Source organism: Hibiscus syriacus, unplaced genomic scaffold (genome assembly GCF_006381635.1).
Source record: "Hibiscus syriacus cultivar Baekdansim isolate YM2019G1 unplaced genomic scaffold, ASM638163v2 tig00004198_pilon, whole genome shotgun sequence".
Lineage (NCBI taxonomy): Eukaryota > Viridiplantae > Streptophyta > Magnoliopsida > Malvales > Malvaceae > Hibiscus > Hibiscus syriacus.
Window position 1 is genome coordinate 98,604 of NW_024062005.1, and position 21,419 is coordinate 120,022.

General features: G+C 37.1%; 2 protein-coding genes across 2 annotated transcripts in view; both read right to left on the reverse strand.

Moving 5' to 3' along the window:
- The window catches only part of LOC120191963 (pectinesterase-like), a 43,370-nt gene extending 27,350 nt beyond the window's left edge, over positions 1–16,020 (reverse strand). Inside the window, exon 1 of the mRNA XM_039194819.1 lies at positions 15,890–16,020. Within this exon, the coding sequence (XP_039050750.1) occupies positions 15,890–16,020 (131 nt within the window). The remainder of the gene's footprint in view (positions 1–15,889) is intronic.
- A 799-nt stretch (positions 16,021–16,819) lies between these two features.
- On the reverse strand, positions 16,820–20,668 carry LOC120191972 (protein THYLAKOID ASSEMBLY 8-like, chloroplastic). Its single transcript, XM_039194829.1, has 4 exons — positions 20,645–20,668; positions 18,180–18,446; positions 17,407–17,797; positions 16,820–16,871 (listed from the first exon to the last, which is right to left on the reverse strand). The coding sequence occupies exons 1-3, from the start codon at positions 20,666–20,668 to the stop codon at positions 17,408–17,410; spliced, it is 681 nt and encodes a 226-aa protein (XP_039050760.1). The 3' UTR covers positions 16,820–16,871; position 17,407.
- Between the last annotated feature and the right edge of the window lie 751 nt (positions 20,669–21,419).

Below are 21,419 nucleotides of genomic sequence, written 5' to 3' on the forward strand. Positions count from 1 at the left end.
TTAGTGGGTCTAACTTGGAAATCAGCCAAGTGGTGTGATACAACATGTATTGTCGAAGTCTTTTTGTAGCCCATACCAGGGCACAACAAACCTTCTCAATAGGAGGATATCGGACCTCGCAATCGGTGAACTTCTTGCTTAAGTAGTAGATGGCTCTTTCCTTCTTCCCAGACTCGTCGTGTTGACCCAGAACACACCCCCCATGGAGTTCTCAAATATGGAGAGATACAAAAACAGAGGTTTTCCTGGGATAGGGGACATCAGGACAGGAGTGTGAGACAAGTACTCTTTTACCTTCTCAAATGCAATCTGACAGTTTTTATCCCATGCTCCAGGGCTATTCTTTCGGAGGAGACGAAAGATGGGGTCACATTTGTCGGTTAACTGAGAGATGAACCGAGCTATGTAGTTTAGTCTGCCCAGAAAACCTCGGACTTCTTTTTGGGTTCATGGTGGAGGTAGATTCTGGATAGCCTTAACCTTATCAGGATCGACCTGTATGCCTCTCCTGCTGACTATAAAGCCTAGTAGTTTTCCAGATGTTACCCCGAAGGTACACTTGCTAGGGTTTAGTCTCAGTTGGAACTTTCTCAATCTCTGGAAGAGCTTCCTCAGATTCTTGACATGTTCACTCTCGGTCTGTGCCTTGACAATCATGTCGTCGACATAAACCTCGATTTCTTTGTGCATCATATCGTGGAACAGGGTCACCATAGCTCTCTGATATGTTTCCCCAGCATTCTTTAATCCGAAAGGCATCAAATTTGTAACAGAAAGTTCCCCACATTGTGACGAAAGTGGTCTTTTCCATGTCTTCGGGATGCATCTTGATCTGATTGTACCCCGAAAATCCATCCATGAATGAAAAGTAGGCGTTCCCCGTATTGTCCACCAGAGTGTCTATGTGGCAGAGGAAAGTTGTCCTTGGGACTGGCCTTATTAAGGTCCCGGTAATCGACACACATGCGTACTTTCCCGTCCTTCTTCGGCACAGGCACTATATTGGCCACCCACTCAGGGTATTTGGCCACTTGGAGAAAACCGGCATCAAATTGCTTCTTGACTTCTTCCTTGATCTTAAGGAGCATTTCTGGTCGCATTCTTCTCAGTTTTTGCTGCACAGGTTTGAATTCTGGTTTGATTGGTAGTTTGTGAACTACCATATCTGTGTCTAGTCCCGGCATGTCTTGATACGACCAAGCAAACACATCTTCGTACTCCTGAAGTAAGGCTATCAGGTTTTTTCTTGCTTCAGTCGAAAGAGTTGTGCCGGTTTTAACCTCCTTTCGATCTTCCTCAGTGCCCAAATTTAAGATTTCGATCGCCTCCTCATGTGGCAGTATTTTCTTTTCTTTTTTTTTCTATCATTCTCAACAATTCGGTAGGCAAGTTGTACTCTTCTTCATTATCGCATTCTTCAAATTCCCCAAGACAAATGGTTGATTCAAAATCCACCTCCGGATCAGGGTCATTAGTGCCCACATTATCGTTATCTGGGAACCTGAAAGGAGGAAGATGTGTATGTGTGAGAGGATAATATCCCACACGGAATGGTCAAGAACTAACTTTTGAGAGTAACTGAAAATGAAGTACTGGAATGAATGAGATAGATAATGAATAAAAGAAAAATTCGTTTGCCATGGAAAAGAAAAATGCATCCTTTATTAAACTTAAACAAAACATTTATTCACCCTTACAAAAGATCACCTATTGCCCCGAGTATAGGCAAATAGGGATAGTTCGAATATTACTCTGAAAGATTCTTGTAAACCACAGGTAGTTCTTCCACCGACCAACTGCTAGGCACGAACCCATGCGGCAGAAGGCATATCCCGGATCTATCTCCGTTGTCAACATCTTCTGTGGTCACGGCATTAACGTTCAGATCTTCCAGAGCCGTTTCTAACTCGGATATGGTGGTCTCAAACACGTAACCACCTGACTTGAATGTTCTGAAAAGCGGCGGGAATGTCATGGGCTTCCATTGAAATTCGTTCCCAGTCAATCTGGCCAATCTTCTCTCCCGGTTCTTTTGGATCTCCTTTCTCTTTTCATGATAACTGGGCTGAAAACCGAGCCCAAATTGGTCTAGTTTTGGGATAGGACGGGCAGGATTGATCATTCCTTGCAAACATTTCCCAAAACCTCTCCCGGTTCTGGCACCTCGGCCTAGGGTTTGCTTGATCTCCATCCTTGTACATTTGGAGAGTCGAGGTCTTGGGATTCTCTTTCCTTCCGCCACAAATGTGGCATTCACAAACTCCAAGGAGCGGAACGAACATTCTACCGCTTCCTCGTCTACCTCGATGTATGGAGCCTCCGTGGTCACGCTTGCCACGATATCTTCCTCAGCGTTGACAATTACTAAGGCCCCATCAATGACAAATTTAACTTTCTGGTGCAACGTGGAGGGTATTGCACCTGCTTGATGAATCCACGGCCTTCCCAAAAGACAGCTATAGGACGGCATGATATCCATCACAAGGAACTCAACATCATAGGTGGCTGGTCCAATGGTCAATGGTATCTCGATCTTTCCGATTACCTCTCTTTTGGTCCCATCAAATGCTCGGACCACATTCTGACAAGCTCTCATATGAGAGGTATCTATTGGTAGCCTCTTCAATGTAATCAAAGGCATCACGTTCAGGGCTGAACCATTATCGATTAAGACACTTGGTAAAGCGTGCCCCTTACAGTAGGTAGTAATGTGTAACGCCTTCGTTCGGCCTCTTCCTCCTGATGGAATCTCATCATCTGAAAACGAGATGAGATTATCAGCTTGAATATTGTTCACCAGTCGATCCATTTTGCTGACTGGTATGTCTTGTGGAACGAACGTTTGATTAAGGACATTCAACAACGCTTCTCGGTGTGCTTCTGAGCTTAAAAATAGTGCTAGCATTGAAGTACGTGTAGGTAAGTTATGGAGCTGTTCTACAATGTTGTACTCGCTGTGCTTCAAGATCTTGAGGAACTCTTTAGCTTCTTCTTCCTTTATAGGTTCATTGACAACTAGCACATCTTCTTCGAATGGCTCCAGTGGTCTTTGCCCCACCTTACTATTACCTCCTCCGGAAGTACTCACCTGACACTCGTACTTCCATGGCACTTGCCTATTTTCCTTATATTGAAAAGGCCGAGGTGCGGAGATTACCACCTTGGCTGGTGTTGTTACTGTCATGCTTGCCTTAGGGGTAATTATCAAAGGACTACCCCTACCAAATTTTCTATCTGATGATTCTCCGGTGGCACAAACATCTGCTTCCAAAGAATCTAGAATTTCTTCGTAAAATTCCAGCTCTTTCTGGTTCATCATGAGTTGGACTAACGATCTGAACTCTGGGCAATCTTGTACTTTATGTCCTTCTTCGTTGTGGTAACAACAATGGTTACCATCTTCATTTTCTGTCGTATCTGGATATGGTGCAAGAAGCCCTACCTTCACCATTTGGCTCCATACCCAAGCCAAAGGAGATTTGATCTCTGAAACACTCGATTTAACCTTCCTGCCCCCTTCGGTAGTAACGGCATTGATACCTGTTTCCTGATGATTGGGCAAGGGATTCTGGGCGACGTTTGGTGCTCCGGAGTTAAAAGTGATCCAATTCTTGTTACGCATTCATTGCACAAGTCTTTTGAATGCGAGACAACTTTCAATCGAATGCCCCTGCACACCGCCATGGTATTCGCAGTGGGCGCTCTCGTCATACCATTTCGGGTAAGGAGGATTCATTGGATTCATAGGATAAGGCGACACTGCATGAGTGTCGAAGAGCTGTTGGTATAATTCTTTATACGTCATGGGAATGGGGTCAAACTGCTCCCTTTCCCTTTCTCTTCTTGGTTCTCTCTGGTTCTGTCTAGAAGTACCGGATGGTACAGCTGCTGTGGAATTTGAGCTTGAGATCGTAACCCCTTTGCTGACATTGTAGGTGCTTACATTGTTGATCTCTCGCTCTTTGTTCTTCATGGGAGGTTTTTTAGTAGAGTCTCCTCCCTCAATCTTTCCTTGTTTAATGGCCAACTCGATCATTTCACCGGCCATGACTAAATCTGAGAAACTTCCCGACGTGATTGCTACCAAGTGCCCGAAGTAAGGTGCCTTCAAGGTCTGTACAAACAGCTTTCTTGTTTCCTTTTCATCCAAGGGTGGATGAACTTGCACAGATAAATCCCTCCATCTCTGTGCGTACTGTCGGAAACTCTCATTGTGTTTCTTATCTAGGCTTTGTAACATGACCCGGTCTGGTCTCATATCGTTGATATGCTTATACTGCTCCAAGAAAGACTTGGCTAAGTCTTTCCACGTCTTGATATGAGTTCGGCTAAGCTGGTTGTACCATCGAATAGCTGAATCGGACAGGCTCTCTTGAAAACAATGGATCAGGAATTGGTCATTCCCGCCATATCCTGTCATTTTTCGACAGAACATAGTAATATGGGCTGAAGGGCAACTGTTCCCGTCGAACTTCTCAAACTCAGGAACTTTAAACTTTGGTGGAAGCACCAAGTCTGGAACTAGGCTCAGCTCCATTGCGTCCACTCCATAATAATCATGGTCTCCCTGGACCATCTTTATTTGATCTTCTAATATTTTTATCTTTTCTTCCATCTTTTTAGCTTTATCTTCCTCGTCAAAGTCTGGGACGTGATAATCATCCGGATGATCATCAGGGATGATTGTAGAAGTTTGTATCTTCACAGCAGGTGCAACTTTCGCTTTGGTAACGAACGAGTCCCCGGGTAGTGCTGCTTTCCCTTTAGTAGCAGATGCGTCCCCGGGTAATATTCCGGGTGAGAGAACCACTTGCGGGGTTGGTGGTATGGCCACCCCCTCGGAAGAGATGCCCCCTGATGCACTAGCTTGCTGTAGACCTGACAATTTGGCTACGATTTGGTCGACCAAGGACTCCTGATTTTTCTTGATGGACTCAAGAGTACTTTCACTGTTCTGAGCCATCTTATCTTCTAGTTCCTTTTGAAGTCTTGCCATGTACTCTTCGATTTTCTCCATTCTGGCTTCCATTTGTCTCTTTTTTGCTCGAGTATTGTGCGGGTGATGTGTATCTGATGCTTGCGGTGGTAAGCTCGGTGTCTGAGACATGTTCTGTTAGTTAATACGAATGTAAAAACATGAAAAAAAAAACATAAAATAAACAGACATGAAATATAAAATGCAAGAAATGCAATGCATGATGTATGCAATTGGAGGCATTGATCCAGAAAAGTGTTCATTATTATAAATAACCCTTGTTCAGACAAAAATGTCTTATCTTTTAAGAGACATAAAAAAACAGATTAAAGATACATTCGGACTAAATCCTCTAGACCCCGAACAGCTTCCAGTAGGTTGACAAGTCTTCTGCCTTCATCTGTCACTGGTTGAATGCCTTGTCGAACCACACCAGCTTCCCTGGCTAGGCCGTGAAGATGACGGGCTGCTTTTTGCACTTGATCCAGGAAATCTCGGATGGTTGCGTCTCAGGCCCTCACCCTTCGCTGTGCTTGTTCCCAACGGAAACGCCATTGTAATCCTCCATCGAAAGGCACTATCTGAAGCTCGTTTGCTTGCTTCTTGAATCCATCTACAATAGCTTCTAACTCAGCTATTGTCCTGCCATCTTTCTCATGTTGTTTTTCTAAGTCAGCTATCCGAACTCTCAAGCGCTGGTTCTGATATTGACTATCTGCCAAGCGTCTTTGGGCAGTCTTCATCTGTTCCTTCCAAGCTTTCTCATCAGGCCCCTCAAACTTCCTTTTCAGGCTATGAGCTTCGTCTTTCCAGTATTCAGAGGTTACCTTCAACTTGGAGTTATCCTTGACCTTATCTTGATACCCCTTTCTCAAGTCTTCGAACTCAAAACGGACTCTTTTTTGTTCTTTTTCCAATTTTTCTGCCCGATCTTTCTGAGAGTCAGCATCAAGCTTCCACTGATAACGTTCAGCTTCAAGTTCCTTTATCCTTTGCTTCAGCTCATTGTTCACGGCTTCAAACTCGGTCTTGGCTATCTCGAGTTTAGAAGGGACATGCCTGAGATGCTCTTCCATGGTCCGGGCGTCATCACAGTCTGGCACAGGGATGTTGTCATTCTTTCTTAATCTTCGCCACTCCACATAATCCGGAGTGAGCATGCTTCTGGCAGCTACAACATCCATCCGGAATACTTTCCTCCACGAATAGGCTGCTTCTTTGATCATCTTCTTATAGCTGTCGCCGTGATACTCAAACTCTGACCTAGCCAACCCGCATGTTGCTGGGACAAACTGACGTGCTCCGTACTGTCTAAGTGCTAATAGCGGAGCATACCCGACTGCTCCCCAAAGTCCAAGTAAGGTCACAGTGTCGGAGTCACCACATCGAAAAAGAACATCACTGAGGAATAACCAAGGGGCTCTCCAGACAATATCTCGGTCTTGAAGATGCGTAAAGACCTTCATCCATTTTTCTTTCGAGGCGCCTTCATGCCATTTTAAGGTAATAAATTCACCTAGAGGTGAATAGGTGGTGCTGAAACGGCGGTAGGCAACCCCGTCAGTCTTCCAGAAGTGGCTGTGAATCCAGACCTGAAGGAGCTGAATGCACCCGGTGAATCTTCCTCCGCCAGTTCTTCGGCAATGGTTGAGCGATCGAAAAGTCTCGGCCAAGATGGTTGGTGCTGGGTTAACTCGTTTAGAAAGTTGCTCAAATAGTTCCACCACGGCAGCGTCAATGCACCCCAAAGCCTTCGGAAATATGATCAAACCGTACAGACCCAATGCAAAAAGGTCTATAGTCTTCCACTCATCAGGGTGGTTTTTCATTAGTTGCTTTATATGGATCCACTCGATTCCTTCCCCGCTACCTTTGTGCCGGAGTCGATCAGTCACCCACTTTTCATCAACCCCTGCAATCTTGGCCAGTCCGTTCTTGAAGGGCTGACTCTTGATATGTTTAATATATGCTCTCTCTAGTTTGATGCTTTCGCAGTGCAGTAGAGTAGTATACTCTTCGATAGTAGGCACCATGTCTTCCTGGTTAAAGGTGAAACAACTATATCCCGGGTTCCAGAATTGAATTAATGCTCGGAGTAAGGGCTCATCGGTCTTGACATGGAGCAAGAGGGCGATATCACCATATCATTGGCTGAACTTCTGCTTTCTGTCATTCTTCCAACTGTCCCAAATGTTTCGCAGCTCCTGGACATTATTCTGTTTCAGGCTGACAGCGGCATAACTAACCAGTTCTGACACATAGTTTCCCTGAAGACTGTCTCCCTTCTCTTTCTGAGTCTTCTCGAACCATAGTCGTGCCTCAGCGTTTTCAATCTCTTGTATTACAACACCTTTGTCCATTAATTCGAATTATTTTGTGTATAACAAACGCTTTTTAGGGATCAATAGCCTCTTGTAATGATGCAAATGCTAGAAAACAAACACAAAGGCAAAAACGTTAGTAAAAAATAAAAATACAAATAAAAAATGACGGAAGGAAAGAGCGCAACCAAAATATGGTTAGGGTAAAAATATCCTAAGTTTTGGAACGTGGTTTCGGGGTAGGCTCTAATTCTTCATGGTCTCCCGGTTTAGGTTTTTTAAAAAACGGTACCCGAGTTCTCCTTGTCGGTGCCCCTTGGGCTTGCCCGACCCTTAGTCCTAAACCCATCACAGGCTTGTGTGGACTAAGTTAAACTCGAGGGGACACATTCCCTTATGCCCGCACGGTGAATAAATTCACACGAAGACATAAGGTCTATGAACTCCGAAGGCTACTGGCTAGGCCCGCACGGTGAATAAATTCACACGAAGGCGTCGCTTTCACCCCCACTTAAAATAGGAATTGGAGCTCGGGTATAGAGCCTTAGATGAAAAAACTTTGAAGTCTGAAATCATGAGAAAACGATTAGTCCATTTATTTACTCGAAAATATAATCAAAAGTAAGTAAAAAGGATCAAAATATTACCTTAAAATTTAAACTTACCATTTTCGTTAAAAAGACAACTGGAAATTACCTTAGCCTGACTCACTTACCTGTCCCCAGCGGAGTCGCCAAGCTGTCGTAACCGTCTTTCGGTTTGGGCCCCGGAATTGGGCTTCGACGTGAAAAATGTGGATTGGAGTCGCCACCGATCATTTATTTAAGAATAAATGGGTTGATCGGATACCTAATTTCTTACCTGATCTGCATCATGCCAGAGATGTGTCGGATTCGGGAGTCGGTTACAGTCAAGGAAGGGTTAGCACCATTGAACTGCCCTTTCGGTACTACGTAATTTCCAGTCATCTTTAATTAAGAAAATTGTAATTTTAAATTAAACGGTAAAAATAGCGATCTAGATTACTTACCTCTGATTGGTAAAAAAAATACCCTTTAAAATTCAAAAATGCGTTAGAAAAAGGAAAATAAATAATACAAAAACGAACGAAATAAAGAAAGTAATATAAAATAAAGAAAATCAAAGAATGAAAAAGTAAAGACAAAAATAAATAAATAAAATGCAGAAAATGATAACATATACATATAATATTAAATGATACGGGTGAAAACCATAGTGAATGAATGATGAATAAATGCTAAAACGAAAAAGAATAAATAATGATAACATAAAGTTAAAACGTTAAACTCGTCAAACCTAATCTATTAATTAATCAAAGTACAACAGTGCATGAAAATTAAAAAAACAGTGGGGGTAGATAGATATAATTAATGTGAGCATAATATATATAATAATAATAGTAAAACAATATATATATATACAACGACGAATATCGATAAAAATAGAGAATAAACATAGTAGTAAAAATATATAAAATTAAATGAAAAATATATATATACATTATATTAATAAATAAAAATAATTACGTAACAAATAAAAATATATACGAATAGAAATAAGGGTCAAATTAAACAAGAAGAAAGAGTTAGGTGTCCAAATTCAAATAAAATAGAAATTGCGGGCCAATATTAAAATGAATTTAGGGATGCAAATGGGGCCTTTTAACACAGCAGGGGACCAAAAGGGGAGTTTACCCTTTACTTCGTAAACATGCGCAAATCAGGAGATTGGGTCGGGTATACACGCGGTTTAACTGGTTAATATAAACGTTTAAAAAAAAATTAAACCTTCATTCTCATCTCTCTCGCCGAACCCTCTCTTCTTCTCTGCCTTTTCTCTGGTTTTGTTCTTGAGTTTCAAGAACAAGCCACCGTGGTTCTTCAAGAACCCAGAAATCGGCCGTCGAGCGCCGCCTCACTGCCGCCGTAGAATGGCGACGACCGTCGTTCATCGGCGGAAAAACCCAAAAAAACATTTTTTTAAGGCCTCATGTCTCAACGTTTTAAAAAATCGAAATACTTTTTAAAACCGAGCCTCGAGGAGCCGTAGATCTATAGAAGGAGATCTCGGTTCCTAATGTTCATCGGCTCTCTTCACGCTCAAAACCCAAAGAGAAACAACATGCAAGCGAAACGAAGAAACGAACGAGGTAACATTTTTACCTTTTTATTTAGCTTCGAAAATCAGTACAAAAGTTTGGATCTTTCGAGTATTTCACTGTGCCTCCTCCCCTTTTTTTTTTGAAGATGTTCACTTTACATGTATTTATAGTCTAAGAATACTAGTCTTAGTCCCGATTTTCTAGCATTTTATTTGGAATAAATCACTGCTTGGTTGGTTGTGGATGTATCCTTGTATCTCACGTCGTTGTGTTTGTTGAACATGTGAGAAATGATCGTGAAAGGAGGCGTGCGGCCGTGAAACTCGGGAGTTGGGACTGCTGCGCGGCGCTGGGTCTTCAACGGGGGAGAACGGCGCTGATGGAGTGTGTGAGGCTAGGGTTCTTTGGAAACCCTAAGTATGCACGTGTTTGGGTTTTGGCTGGGGCCCTTGGGATTTGGGCCTTTATTGTTGGGCCTGTAACAGAAATTTAAGGATGTAAATAAATTATAATTTATAACATAATATAATATTATATATATGTATGTATTATGATGGGCGAATTTCAGTGTCTTCAATTAGCAATTAATGTTATGATATGATCATAAATATTATATTATATAGATATAATTACAATTAATATAACACGAATCAAACAACACCAATAGAAAAATAATTGTTGTTATTTCTTTTTTCTTTTTTTTGCTCAACAACTTATAAATTTTATTATCGAAAGTGATTATAATCCCGACGAAGAGCTTCATTAATCCCCTCCCCAAAACCTAGATGGGGAAAAGAGTACTCTTCAATGAGAACAAAGTACACTGCCTTGAAAACAACACAGCAACCCAGAAGACTGACTCCCGCTGTCCAACACTTTGGATTTCTACACATCCATGACCAACATGAACTAAACTGCTGCCTTAACTCGACTCCATAACACGCAACAACCACAAACACAATGGCCCAATTCAACAACACAATGCAGCAAACAAAAAGGGTATTCAAACAGAATAGGCACCTACAAACTTAGCACCTCTATAAACCAAAGGAAAACTCAACAAAGCAATGTGCAAACCAACGAAACAGAAAAAGAAAAACATTGAGCAGCAGAAATATACCATAGCCATCTACTCCAGAATCAGACCTTACCAACATTCTTTAAAAAGTTCTTGTCTACTGGAACCTGACTTCGTTAGGTAATCGGCCAACCTGTTGCAATCTCTTAGAGCATACACAAATTGAATATTTCCAATTAAGCGAGAATTCTGGTCTATAAGTTCGAAAAGATCCCCCCACCTCCAAGGACGACAGAGAGGGGAAGAGATCCAATTCTACACTACTTTCGAATCGGATTATACAATCAGCTCAAACTTCCCAAACTAGCAGACTCACAAAAATTTCAATGGCGTATTTTGTTGCAAAGGAATAAACCTCGTTACTGATATTTCTTGAGGTATTGTGTTTGAACTGTAGGAATGTCAGAGGAATAAACGTTTAATATTTTAAATAATTAAAAGATATATTTAAAGAAATACCACCTTATACATGTTCCGATTAATAAAAAAATACATCTAACACTAAAATAAAATCATTAACTAGGTAACGATAAAAACAATATATTTGGAACGCCAAGTAATTGAACTTATATTGGTGGTGAAAAATGAATATCCTAAATTTAACCCGACGATTAATTTTCTATCCTTTCATTTTGTTTATCATTATTTTGGTGTTAATAGAATTTACAGCAATTTATACCCACGATACTGATATCTTTCGCCATTTATTAAATTTTGTCATTAAGATTACATTATTAACGTATTTCAGTTTCGTTAGAATTTAATTCAAAGATTAAACACTTATTCATTACTTAATCATGCATCTTAAATAAGTTGAAGGACTGACGAATAGTTTACGGAAAGTACAAAGATTATATAATCACATAAAAATACAATAAGAGGTTTATTTAGGGGAAAACTAAAAATTTAGAAAATTTGAACATGACTTTAATTTTTGAACCAACTTTCGAGCGTTGACTCGAAGTCTAATGAAATAAATGAATTTTAGTACGGTAGTACACCTTAACTCTTCTCAATTACTTGTATTTTATTTACATTGAATTTGTTTGCTTGTATAAAGTGGTAAAATGACATCTAAAGAATTCCATAGGCTTTAATAACTACTTTAGGCCTTAACACAAGTGTTTAGGGTGAGTTTGAATTTGAATTTCAAACAGAATATTTTTTAGTTTGAGTATCTATATTAAAAACTGGTATTAATATTATTCTTTGTAGGAAAAATCTAGGATTTTATAAGGAGAATATCGATACCCTATTTATATGGTATTAATATTGTTTGTTTAGTATACATATCAGAGGCTAGATATCGATACTAGTATATTTTAAGGAAACTTCAAAGTTAGAATTGAATTGATATCGATACCTAAAAAGAGTATCGATCCTATACTTGAGTATCGATACTCAATACGTAATCTCGGTATAGAAGGGTTAAATGGACTATAACTGTTTTTTCTGTCTCGATACCCATGTATATGTATTGATATCATAGTAAAATTTGGTTTTGTATTACCCATATCTCATTTGGGCTTATTTCGAGACCTTGATAATTTGTTAAATCAATCCTAAAAAAAGTCACTTGCCTCCATAAAAGTTGACCTCATCTAGCATTTAGGCATATTTTTTTAAATAAGGTAATTACAAAATAGTATCTGTTCTGAATACTTTATATTATTTAACAATAAATACTTAATTACCCTATTGTAGTCATTGACATTTGAACCCATAATCTTTAGAAATAACAACGATTCATTGAATTACTGAGGTAAGTTGGTTCGTGCTTTGGCCATATTTTTTTTCATGAAAAAGGGGAAGATTAGAGAACATAAAAAATCTAAAAAGGGAGAGAGTATTCGAGAAATAGGAAAAAACCACTTAATGGTATCTAATGTCCTCAAATTTTTTTGAAAGAACTAATGCGGTCCTTGAACTATTTTACATTCATTGTGGCCCTCAAACTCAAGAAAAAATCCGATGTGAGATTTTGACCAACAATTTTTAGTATTTAACATTACGATAATGATGTGATAGTTCACAGTGCTGAGATAACGGCCCACGATGGGTTGTTGACATGACAGATGTATTAAATTGATTTTTCTGATCGAGTTTTAGTCAAATTAATTTTTTTAAAGTTTAGGGGCTTATTTAACTTTTTTTAAAATAAAGTTTATTTTAAATTTGAAATATAATAATTTAAAAATAAATATTAAAATATTAAAAAATAAAAAGGTTAATTACTATATATATAATACTAAAAACACTATTAAAATTTGAAAAAAATAAAAATATAACACACGTTATAAAATGATAAATTATAAATTATTCAAATACTTTAGACATTTTTAATGTTATTTTTTTGTACTAGCTTATTATACAATGTGCAAGGTGTTGCGAATATTCATTGGAATTGTTCAAAATATAATTAGATGTTTCAATTGATACAAAAAACTCATTGTAATTTTTAATTATATTTATATATAAAATTTGTAAGTCTCAACTAATTCAATAAAAACCGTTAATAAAATGAAAATATGTACATGTATATATTATGTATAATATATATTTTTATAAAATATATTTTAATTCTTTAATAATTAACTTGGATCCAAGGGAATCCACACATAGAAGATTCGAGGAAAATTGTAGGATTGATGCTTGGGGGGTTTGTTTACCTTTAGGGAAGTAAAAAACTGATCCAACTTGTAAAGTTGATTGAAATTGACTTGAGTCAAAACTGTTTGTGATATGAGATGATGATGATTTGAAATTGATTCGAGTTTGAACTGGTGTTGACCTGAATTCGAGTTGGACCATGAAATTTAGTACCTATACCCTACCTGCACCCTACCTGAGAACGATCTGAACTCGAATTGAACCTAATAATGTGATAATTGAACCTGACCTGATATGAACCCGAAACCGAGATTAACCCGGTAAATAAATGATATTACCTGACCTGTTATAAAACTGATATGTAATTGAATCAGCCTGTAAATAATCTGACATGATATTAAACTGGTATGATATTTACCTAACTTGGTATTTTTCTTGACTTGTAAGTTACAATCGATGAAGTTAGGAAATTATGAATTTCTTAACATATGATAATTAACTTAACATATTTACTTGGAATACATGATTAACTATGATAATTAACTTAACATATTTACTTTTACTTTTTATGTTTATAACTTGTAGCATATAAATATATTCAAAAAATTATTAAATTATGACTTGAGATTGATAAAGTTAATAAAATTAATTTTTTAAATGTAAAATAAATTAATAATTATGATCATTATATTAATAAATTTATTTTTTATATTTATTAAGATCGTAATATTAAAAAATAATTATAACTATTAAATTAGCAACATTAAATGATTCATTTTTATGTAATAATTAATAACTTAAATATTATTTAACTTAAAATTTCAATATATATATATTAAACATGATTCTAGATTTATAGTTATGATAATATAAGAATATGAGATTAAAAATTTGATAATTTTATAAGTATTGAAACTAACAAAATGTATAGATAAACAAATTAAATTTATTACAACTTAATACACCACAATTACAATTATATGAACTAAATAAATTTATGTTAAAATTTAAGCTATCAAATCTTATAGCAAAAGTTTTTGTCACACCCCAATTACGGGTTAAATTTTTCTTACTTTTATTTTGAGGACTAAATTAAAATTTTGGCAAAATTCGGAGACCAAAATGAAACTTTAGCTAAATTCAGACCTAAATCAAAAAGTTTCAAAAGCCAAGGACTTACAATATAATTATACCATTTTCTTTTGATGGGTATAAAACCCTCCCAAAATCAGCAAATTTCCATTTCTGAAAAACCAATCTTCTTTCTCTCTTTAACCTTCCATTTTTGGAAAACATAAGCCAATGATACTTAAACGACATTTTACTTCCGATCGAAACTCCGTTCTTGACACCGCCTGAACCATTAAAGTCCTTGTGTCATCCCTAGTCCAACGATGGTCTATTTGTTTCCATCGTTGTCTGCATGAGGAGGGGGTAATAAGTTTTCGACGAAGCGTGATCGGGCTCTCTGTCATTTTACTAAATAAGTTTTTCGTATTTTTTCAACCGCAGACTCATTGACCCGTCGCTTAAGCTGTTAGCCTGTCTGCCCGATCCAATCCACCTACCCAACCTGACTCGTGCACCGTTAGCCCAAACCCAAACCCAAATCTGATCCGATCCAACTGAACTGCCCAACCCTAATTGATCCAGTCGCATTGAGCCGAGTTGAGCTATGTCTCGCCGCAATGCTTATCGCATCGTTTGACTGTTGACTAAAGTTGACTTTTTCCAAAAACCTCCCTCTCAACGTTTTTCAATGTCCTTAGTTCAATTTTATGATATGTTTTTCCAAATTTTGACCCAAAAGCCCCAAATCAAGCCTGTTAATCCGAAAGTGTTTAGTATTTTTAGCATTTCTATTTTATTTATTAGGGATCAGATTATGGAATTAATTTAATATCATATTTTCATGAAGGTACCCATGATTCACCTGACTGAGGGTCGACCAGATTTGGTACTTCCCATTTGACAGATCAACAAGTTGCACGTTCTGTGAGAGTGACTCGTATGTTACTATATATTGTTTAATTAAAGTTTATTATTTATCTTATGTTAGCACTACAGCAAAATAGAGTTTTAGCGGCGTTTTTTTAGTCTTATAGCGACATTTTTAAGCGCCGCTAAAAGTATTTGCGGCGATAGGAAAAATGCCGCAAGAAGCGCCGGCAATACCAACGCCGCTAAAGTTAGCGGCGTTTGAGAACAAAAAATGCCGCAATAGGTCAATATCTATTACGGCGTTTTTTAAACAAACACCGTAAAAGGTCGATATCTATAGCGGCGTTTTTGGAACAAACGCCGCAAAAAGTTATGATATATAGCGGCGTTTCTAGAAAAAACGCCGCAAAAAGTCAGATCTATAGCGGCGTTTTTGGATACAAACGCCGCAAAAGAGCAGACCTATACTGGCGTTTTTAGAACAAACGCCGCAAAAGTTCAGACCTATAGCGGCGTTTTTTGACACAAACGCTGCTAAAGGTCAAACCTATAACGACGTTTTTGAACACAAACGCCGCAAAAAGTCAGACCTATAGCAGCGTTTTTTGGATACAAACGCCGCTAATTACCTTTCTTTAGCTAATATTAATTGATTTTGCATATTTCATTTCTGTTATACATCACCTAAATTTATATCTAGCTTTATCTAATTAACAATAACCATACATTTTAATTAAGACAAAAAACATAAAGAAAAATACTTAACAACAAAATAAATTAAAGATTTTTTATGGAGAGAGAACCTTAAAAGACATTAAAGTACAAATGAGTTACAACTGAACCTCAAAGTGTAGATATACATGGATTTGTTGTTCGATACATCCTCAATTTCACTAGCGTCATCATCATAACCTCCAGATATGCCTTCTAAAGCTACTTTGTTTCCCACTTCATTGGAATTTGTCATATTCATCGTCTTGACATCTTATTTGAAAGTATCATTTGACAGTGAATGATCTCTCCTCAATAGATTAAAAATAAATGGGAAATGTTGTGCCAGTCTATTGAAGAAGCCGCTTTTTGTTGAAGTTTGTTCTTCAAGATTATTGCAATTACAATAATTTAGATGAGACTAAGAAGAGAAGGAAACAACCAGCAGAACTTGCATTCATAACCTACATGTGAGTGATTGAGAACTGAAAAAAGATGTTGCAACAAACAACAAAAATAGGAAGTCAGGAACCATGAAAACTAAAATATATTCTACATAAGAATGTAAAAAATGTCCTCATAAAGAAAAAATTTAATAATGTATTGGTTGCCATCTTACTTTTAGAAGTTAGAATTCTTACCCCAAGATAACAACTGTTGTGACTAGAAGGTTGGGCTCCAACTTAGGATCATGAAATACATATATAATAATGTGCTTTGTGTACTCTGTAGTTTGACGGAATGTACGCAAAAAGGCTTGCAAATCGTCATCGCTGATAACATTAGAACTTGCAACAACACATATAACTATGCCATCGAGTTCCTACGTCCAAAAATGAAATGATCAAAACTTTAATGTGACACATGTAACAAATAAAAGGAGTAGGTTGCCCCGTACAAAGAAAATCGGAAAAACATTTATGTTTGAAGTTTGAACCGACAAGGAAATAGGGTGAATGAGCACTTAAACAACATAAAGTAAAAAGTCATGCATGCACATATATCTCAACATTTCCAATGAAACTTATGTCACATCTGCATTAAAATTTTCTTCCTTGTAAAACGCTGTGGGTGCCCAGCATCCCCATGTGCCCAAGATCACTCCTTTAACGCCCTAGAAAACATGGAAGATTGAATCAAAGAAGGAAATACATGTCATATAATATAAGAGTGCAATCCATTCAGTGCATTTGTTGACTGGAAAACTGCATTACAAGCAAATGATTGATTGCATTGAGTAATTAATTAATCACATTGAAACAACAACTATTCATTAAACATTACGATTCACAAGTCCCTGTCCTCACCCAAACCGATAAAGATCACGATGATCCTAGATGATCCATGCAGCCAAACACTAAGACACAGGCTATGGAAAGATTCACCAAACAAATAATACATTTGAGTGAAGAAGTGGCACTAGTTCAACTGCGGTAATGGCTGATGCCAAGCCGGGGTAAGTTTAAGTTGATGGTTTCATAGGTTACCTAATTAAGTTAGCTGCTTGCATACATAAATATTTCTTAATGAATTAGAACCAAACTACACTAAAAACTGTTAACACATTGTCACTGGTTATAGCTGTTATTTCTTAAAATGAAAGAAAGAAAACTCAAAAACTGAAAAGAGCAAAGGTCCCTCTACAAACCTCAGCATCTGCCAAAAATTTCTTCCGGAGGATCGTACGCATGCTTTTCTGGAAAGAGCTCCTCGAAATATTTCTTAACTTTGTTCCTTAAAAGAGGGTGTGGGAGAAGCCCTTTTAGTAAAATCCTGAATGGTAACTCCTCCGGTGGGTCTGGAGATTTAATCATATCCTCATATACGTTCATTGCATCGGAAGGAGATCCGTCCCTCAGGAAGCCCGTAATGATCTCGGTGTATGTCTGAGAATCAGGGAACATATATTCCTTTTTTATAGATTCCCATAACTTCATTGCTTCATCCATTTTCCTACATTTTGCTAATGCAATAATCAAGTCCTTATACAGAAAAATGTCAGGTTTATACCAGTCCTGCTTTTGAATCACCTCAAAAACCTGGAAATTCAGCAAAATTAAAATCCAAGAAGAAGATGTCATAACTCAGAAACAACCTGATCTACTTCACTAAGGGGAAAAATCTCGATTAAGTTCTCTTTGTATGTAACATTATAAACACCCATTCTCATTCTCAAAAACTATATAAATTAAATATATCATTTCAAAGCAAAAAAGCCATTGCAATTCTCAAGCTAACGGCCCGGAAATTCAATGCTCACAAAAAAAAATATCAAAATCTTTTTCGAGCATTTGATCGAACAGAATAAAAGCAATCTCAATTCACTTAAACTCAAAAAAAATTACGAATCCGACAGATTTAAGATACAATCCAAATAAGAAAAATTTAAAAAAAATCAATAGAAGTGAAAAATGCGAGTACCTTCACAGCCAGAGAAGTCTCCTCTTGGCCTTCAAGCTCTGAAAGAACCGTAATCAAATCCATCTTCAACAGCCTTAAAACATGGGTTTTAATAAATTTTTTAAGTTTATCTTCATCATCCTTAAATCTCTTTAAACCTAATATTACGAAAAGGGCTTCTTTCCCTATCAGCTTTTTACCTCTCCAAAGGGGACCTCTTGGTCTCCCATCATGATATTGCTTAAACCCTGAAATTGGTTTATGGATAACGGGTAGTAGAGGTGAAATCTAAGGTTTTAGAAGAAACGGAGATCTCGTTATGCCGTTTTTTGTGAGGTTCTGAAGGAGGATCGCCGTTAAAATTGGAAACTTTGATTTTAAAAAGGCGCGAGTTGCCATTAGAGCTTGAAGAATATGAGAACGTGAAGGGTTTAGGCGAAGTAAAATGCTTCCAAGTCCAAGCAAAAAGAAACGGTCCTTTCTGAAGTAAACAATCAAATTACGAGTCTATAGCGGCGTTTGGTATTAAAACGCCACAAAAGTACGTTTCTATAGCGGCGTTTGTGTAAAAAACGCCATTAAAGTACGAATCTATAGCGGCGTTTGGTATTAAAACGCCACAAAAGTACGTGTCTATAGCGGCGTTTGTGTAAAAATGTCACTAAAGTACGAGTCTATAGCGGCGTTTGGTATTAAAACGCCACAAAAGTACATGTCTATAGCGGCGTTTATATAAAAACGCCACTAAAATACTTGTTTATAGCGGCGTTTGTATAAAAAAGCCACTACATTACAATTCTTTAGCGGCGTTTTTATACAAACGCCACTAAAGTATAGTATTTTGCGGCGTTTGTTCAAAAACGCCGCTATATATAAACAATTACCGGCGTTTGCAGTAAAAACGCCGCTACATCCGCCGCTAAAAACCATTTTTGCTGTAGTGTAGGATTTTTTTATAGTTTTTTATTAGTAGGGTCTAGTGCTGTCGTCGGTCGTGATAGGCAGACCCGAGAGTAGTCTACCACCCCAAACTTCTCATATCGGTACAAGTGTGTTCCTATTGGTGTTACAATGCTGTTTTAAATCATCTGTCTAAATTGTTTTGAAAATTAAATATTTTGACTGCATGAAATCTATTTTATCGGATACTCTGACTTTCGATATTTGATTTACAATATATTTTGGCATTGTCTCTGGTTACCGTATTTCTGTATCTGATTATGAAAAATGGAATGTTTTGATGTTTTGTTAAATTAACTTACCAAATTTATGCATATTTACTATCATTGGGGGTATGATTGGAGGAAGTATTTCAGGCCTATTCTATGACTTGTAAGACCTTACTGTAAGCACCTTTGCTTTGTGCACAACCTAAGACCTTACCGTAGGCCCTTATGATATTAGCATAAGATCCTTACCGGGCTTAAAGGTGGGTGTATGGTTAAGGGGAACATATATATTCCAGTGTTTGGATGGGGTAGTGTTAATGTTTTAAATATCATGTTGTTATAAAATAATTTTACCTAAATATTTTATCTATATGTTTTATACATCACAATGAGCACACTGGGTTGTTTAGTTCATTCTTTAATAACCTTTCAAACACTAGCAGACGTGGCATTAGGAGGTTCAATCATTCTTCATTTTTTTACCACTGTATATTCTCTATGCCATCTCTATTATATTTTGGTGACACATGTTTTACTGTCATTTGTGTATATATGTATATCGATATTTTGTTCTGACCATGCTTTCATATGAACTTCTAGTGATCTGTAGATTCAAAATGGATTTAAGTGCATTTTGAATCTGAAAATGATCTTTGTATATGACATGTGACCGCCTGGATTTGGATCTACAGTCTAGGTCGGGTCTAGGGTTAGCATATATGTTTATTTATTTGGGATCTGATTATGGAATTAATCTAAGATCATATTTTCGTGAAGGTACATATGATTCACCTGACCGAGGGTCGACTAAATCTAATACTTTTTGTTCGACAGATCAACTAGTTGCACGTTATCTGAGAGTGACTCGTAGGTTTCTGTAAATTGTTTAATTAAAATTTATTATTTATCGTATGTTAGGATTTTGAGATAGTTTTCCCATTCGTAGGATCTAGTGTTTCCGCCGATCATGATAGGCAGACCTGAGAGTATCACCTATCCCAAACTTCTCAGATCGATACATGTGTGTTCCTTACGGTGTTACAATATTGTTTTAAATCATCTGTCTGAACTGTTTTGAAAATTTAAATATTCTATCTGCATGAAATTTGTTTTACCACATACTATGACTTCCGATATATGATTTACCGTATATTCTGGCATGATCTCTGGTTAACTTATTTTTGTATCTGATTCTGGAAAATGACATATTTTGATGTTTTATTAAATTAACTTACCAATTTCATGCATATTTACAATCATTAAGGGTATGATTAGAGGAAGTATTTCATGCATAGTCTCTTACTTGTAAGACCTTACAGCAGGAATCTCTACTTTGTGCATAGGCTAAGACCTTACCGCAGTCCCTTATGTTGTTAGCATAAGGTCCTTATCGGACGTACATGTTGGTGTATGGTTTAGGGCAACCTACACATTCTGGTGTTTGGATGAGGGTAATGTTCATGTTTTAAAGAGCATGATGTTATAAAATAATTTTACCAAAATATTTTATCTGTATGTTTTATACACCGCAAGTAGAACACTAGTCTTTTTATATCATTCTTTAATTTTTAACTTTTCATATATTACCCGACAGTAGGCAAGCAGACTTGGCATCAGGTGGTTCGACCATTCTCTATTTTTGTAAAACTGTATATTCTTTAAGCCATCACTTTTATATTTTGGTGACACGTGTTTTACTATTGTCTGTGTATTATTTGTATATCGATATTTTGTTCTGACCACGCTTCCATATGGACTTCTAGTGATATATATATATTGTTACGTATTTTCATATTTTACCATTATTCGTATTTTATTTACTGAAATTGATTTTAAGTGCATTTTGAATATGAAAATGATCTATGTATATGACATGTGATCGTCTGGATTTGGATCTACCATCTACGCCGGGTGTAGGGGTTACATTTGGTGATATCAGAGCTTTCAGTTTTAATCCCTCAAACTATGGATGAATCCATATATCGTATTTTTAAGATGATATTTTCTAATATTTGCAAACACCAGGTCACCTTGTTTTACAAGTTTTAAATGGATTCAATATTTATGATGTCAGTTTAACTTAGGTTTAAAT

What these genes read in the sequence shown, in the direction of transcription:
- LOC120191972 (XM_039194829.1), bottom strand. Translation starts at nt 20,668, where the DNA reads ATGCACAAAGTAGAGATTCCTGCT. An exon ending in ACAAAGTAGAGATTCCTGCT is followed by an intron (nt 18,447 to 20,644) that starts GTAAGGTCTTAC and finishes CTAAAACCTTAG; the next exon opens with ATTTCACCTCTACTACCCGT. An exon ending in AGACTTCTCTGGCTGTGAAG is followed by an intron (nt 17,798 to 18,179) that starts GTACTCGCATTT and finishes CTGAATTTCCAG; the next exon opens with GTTTTTGAGGTGATTCAAAA.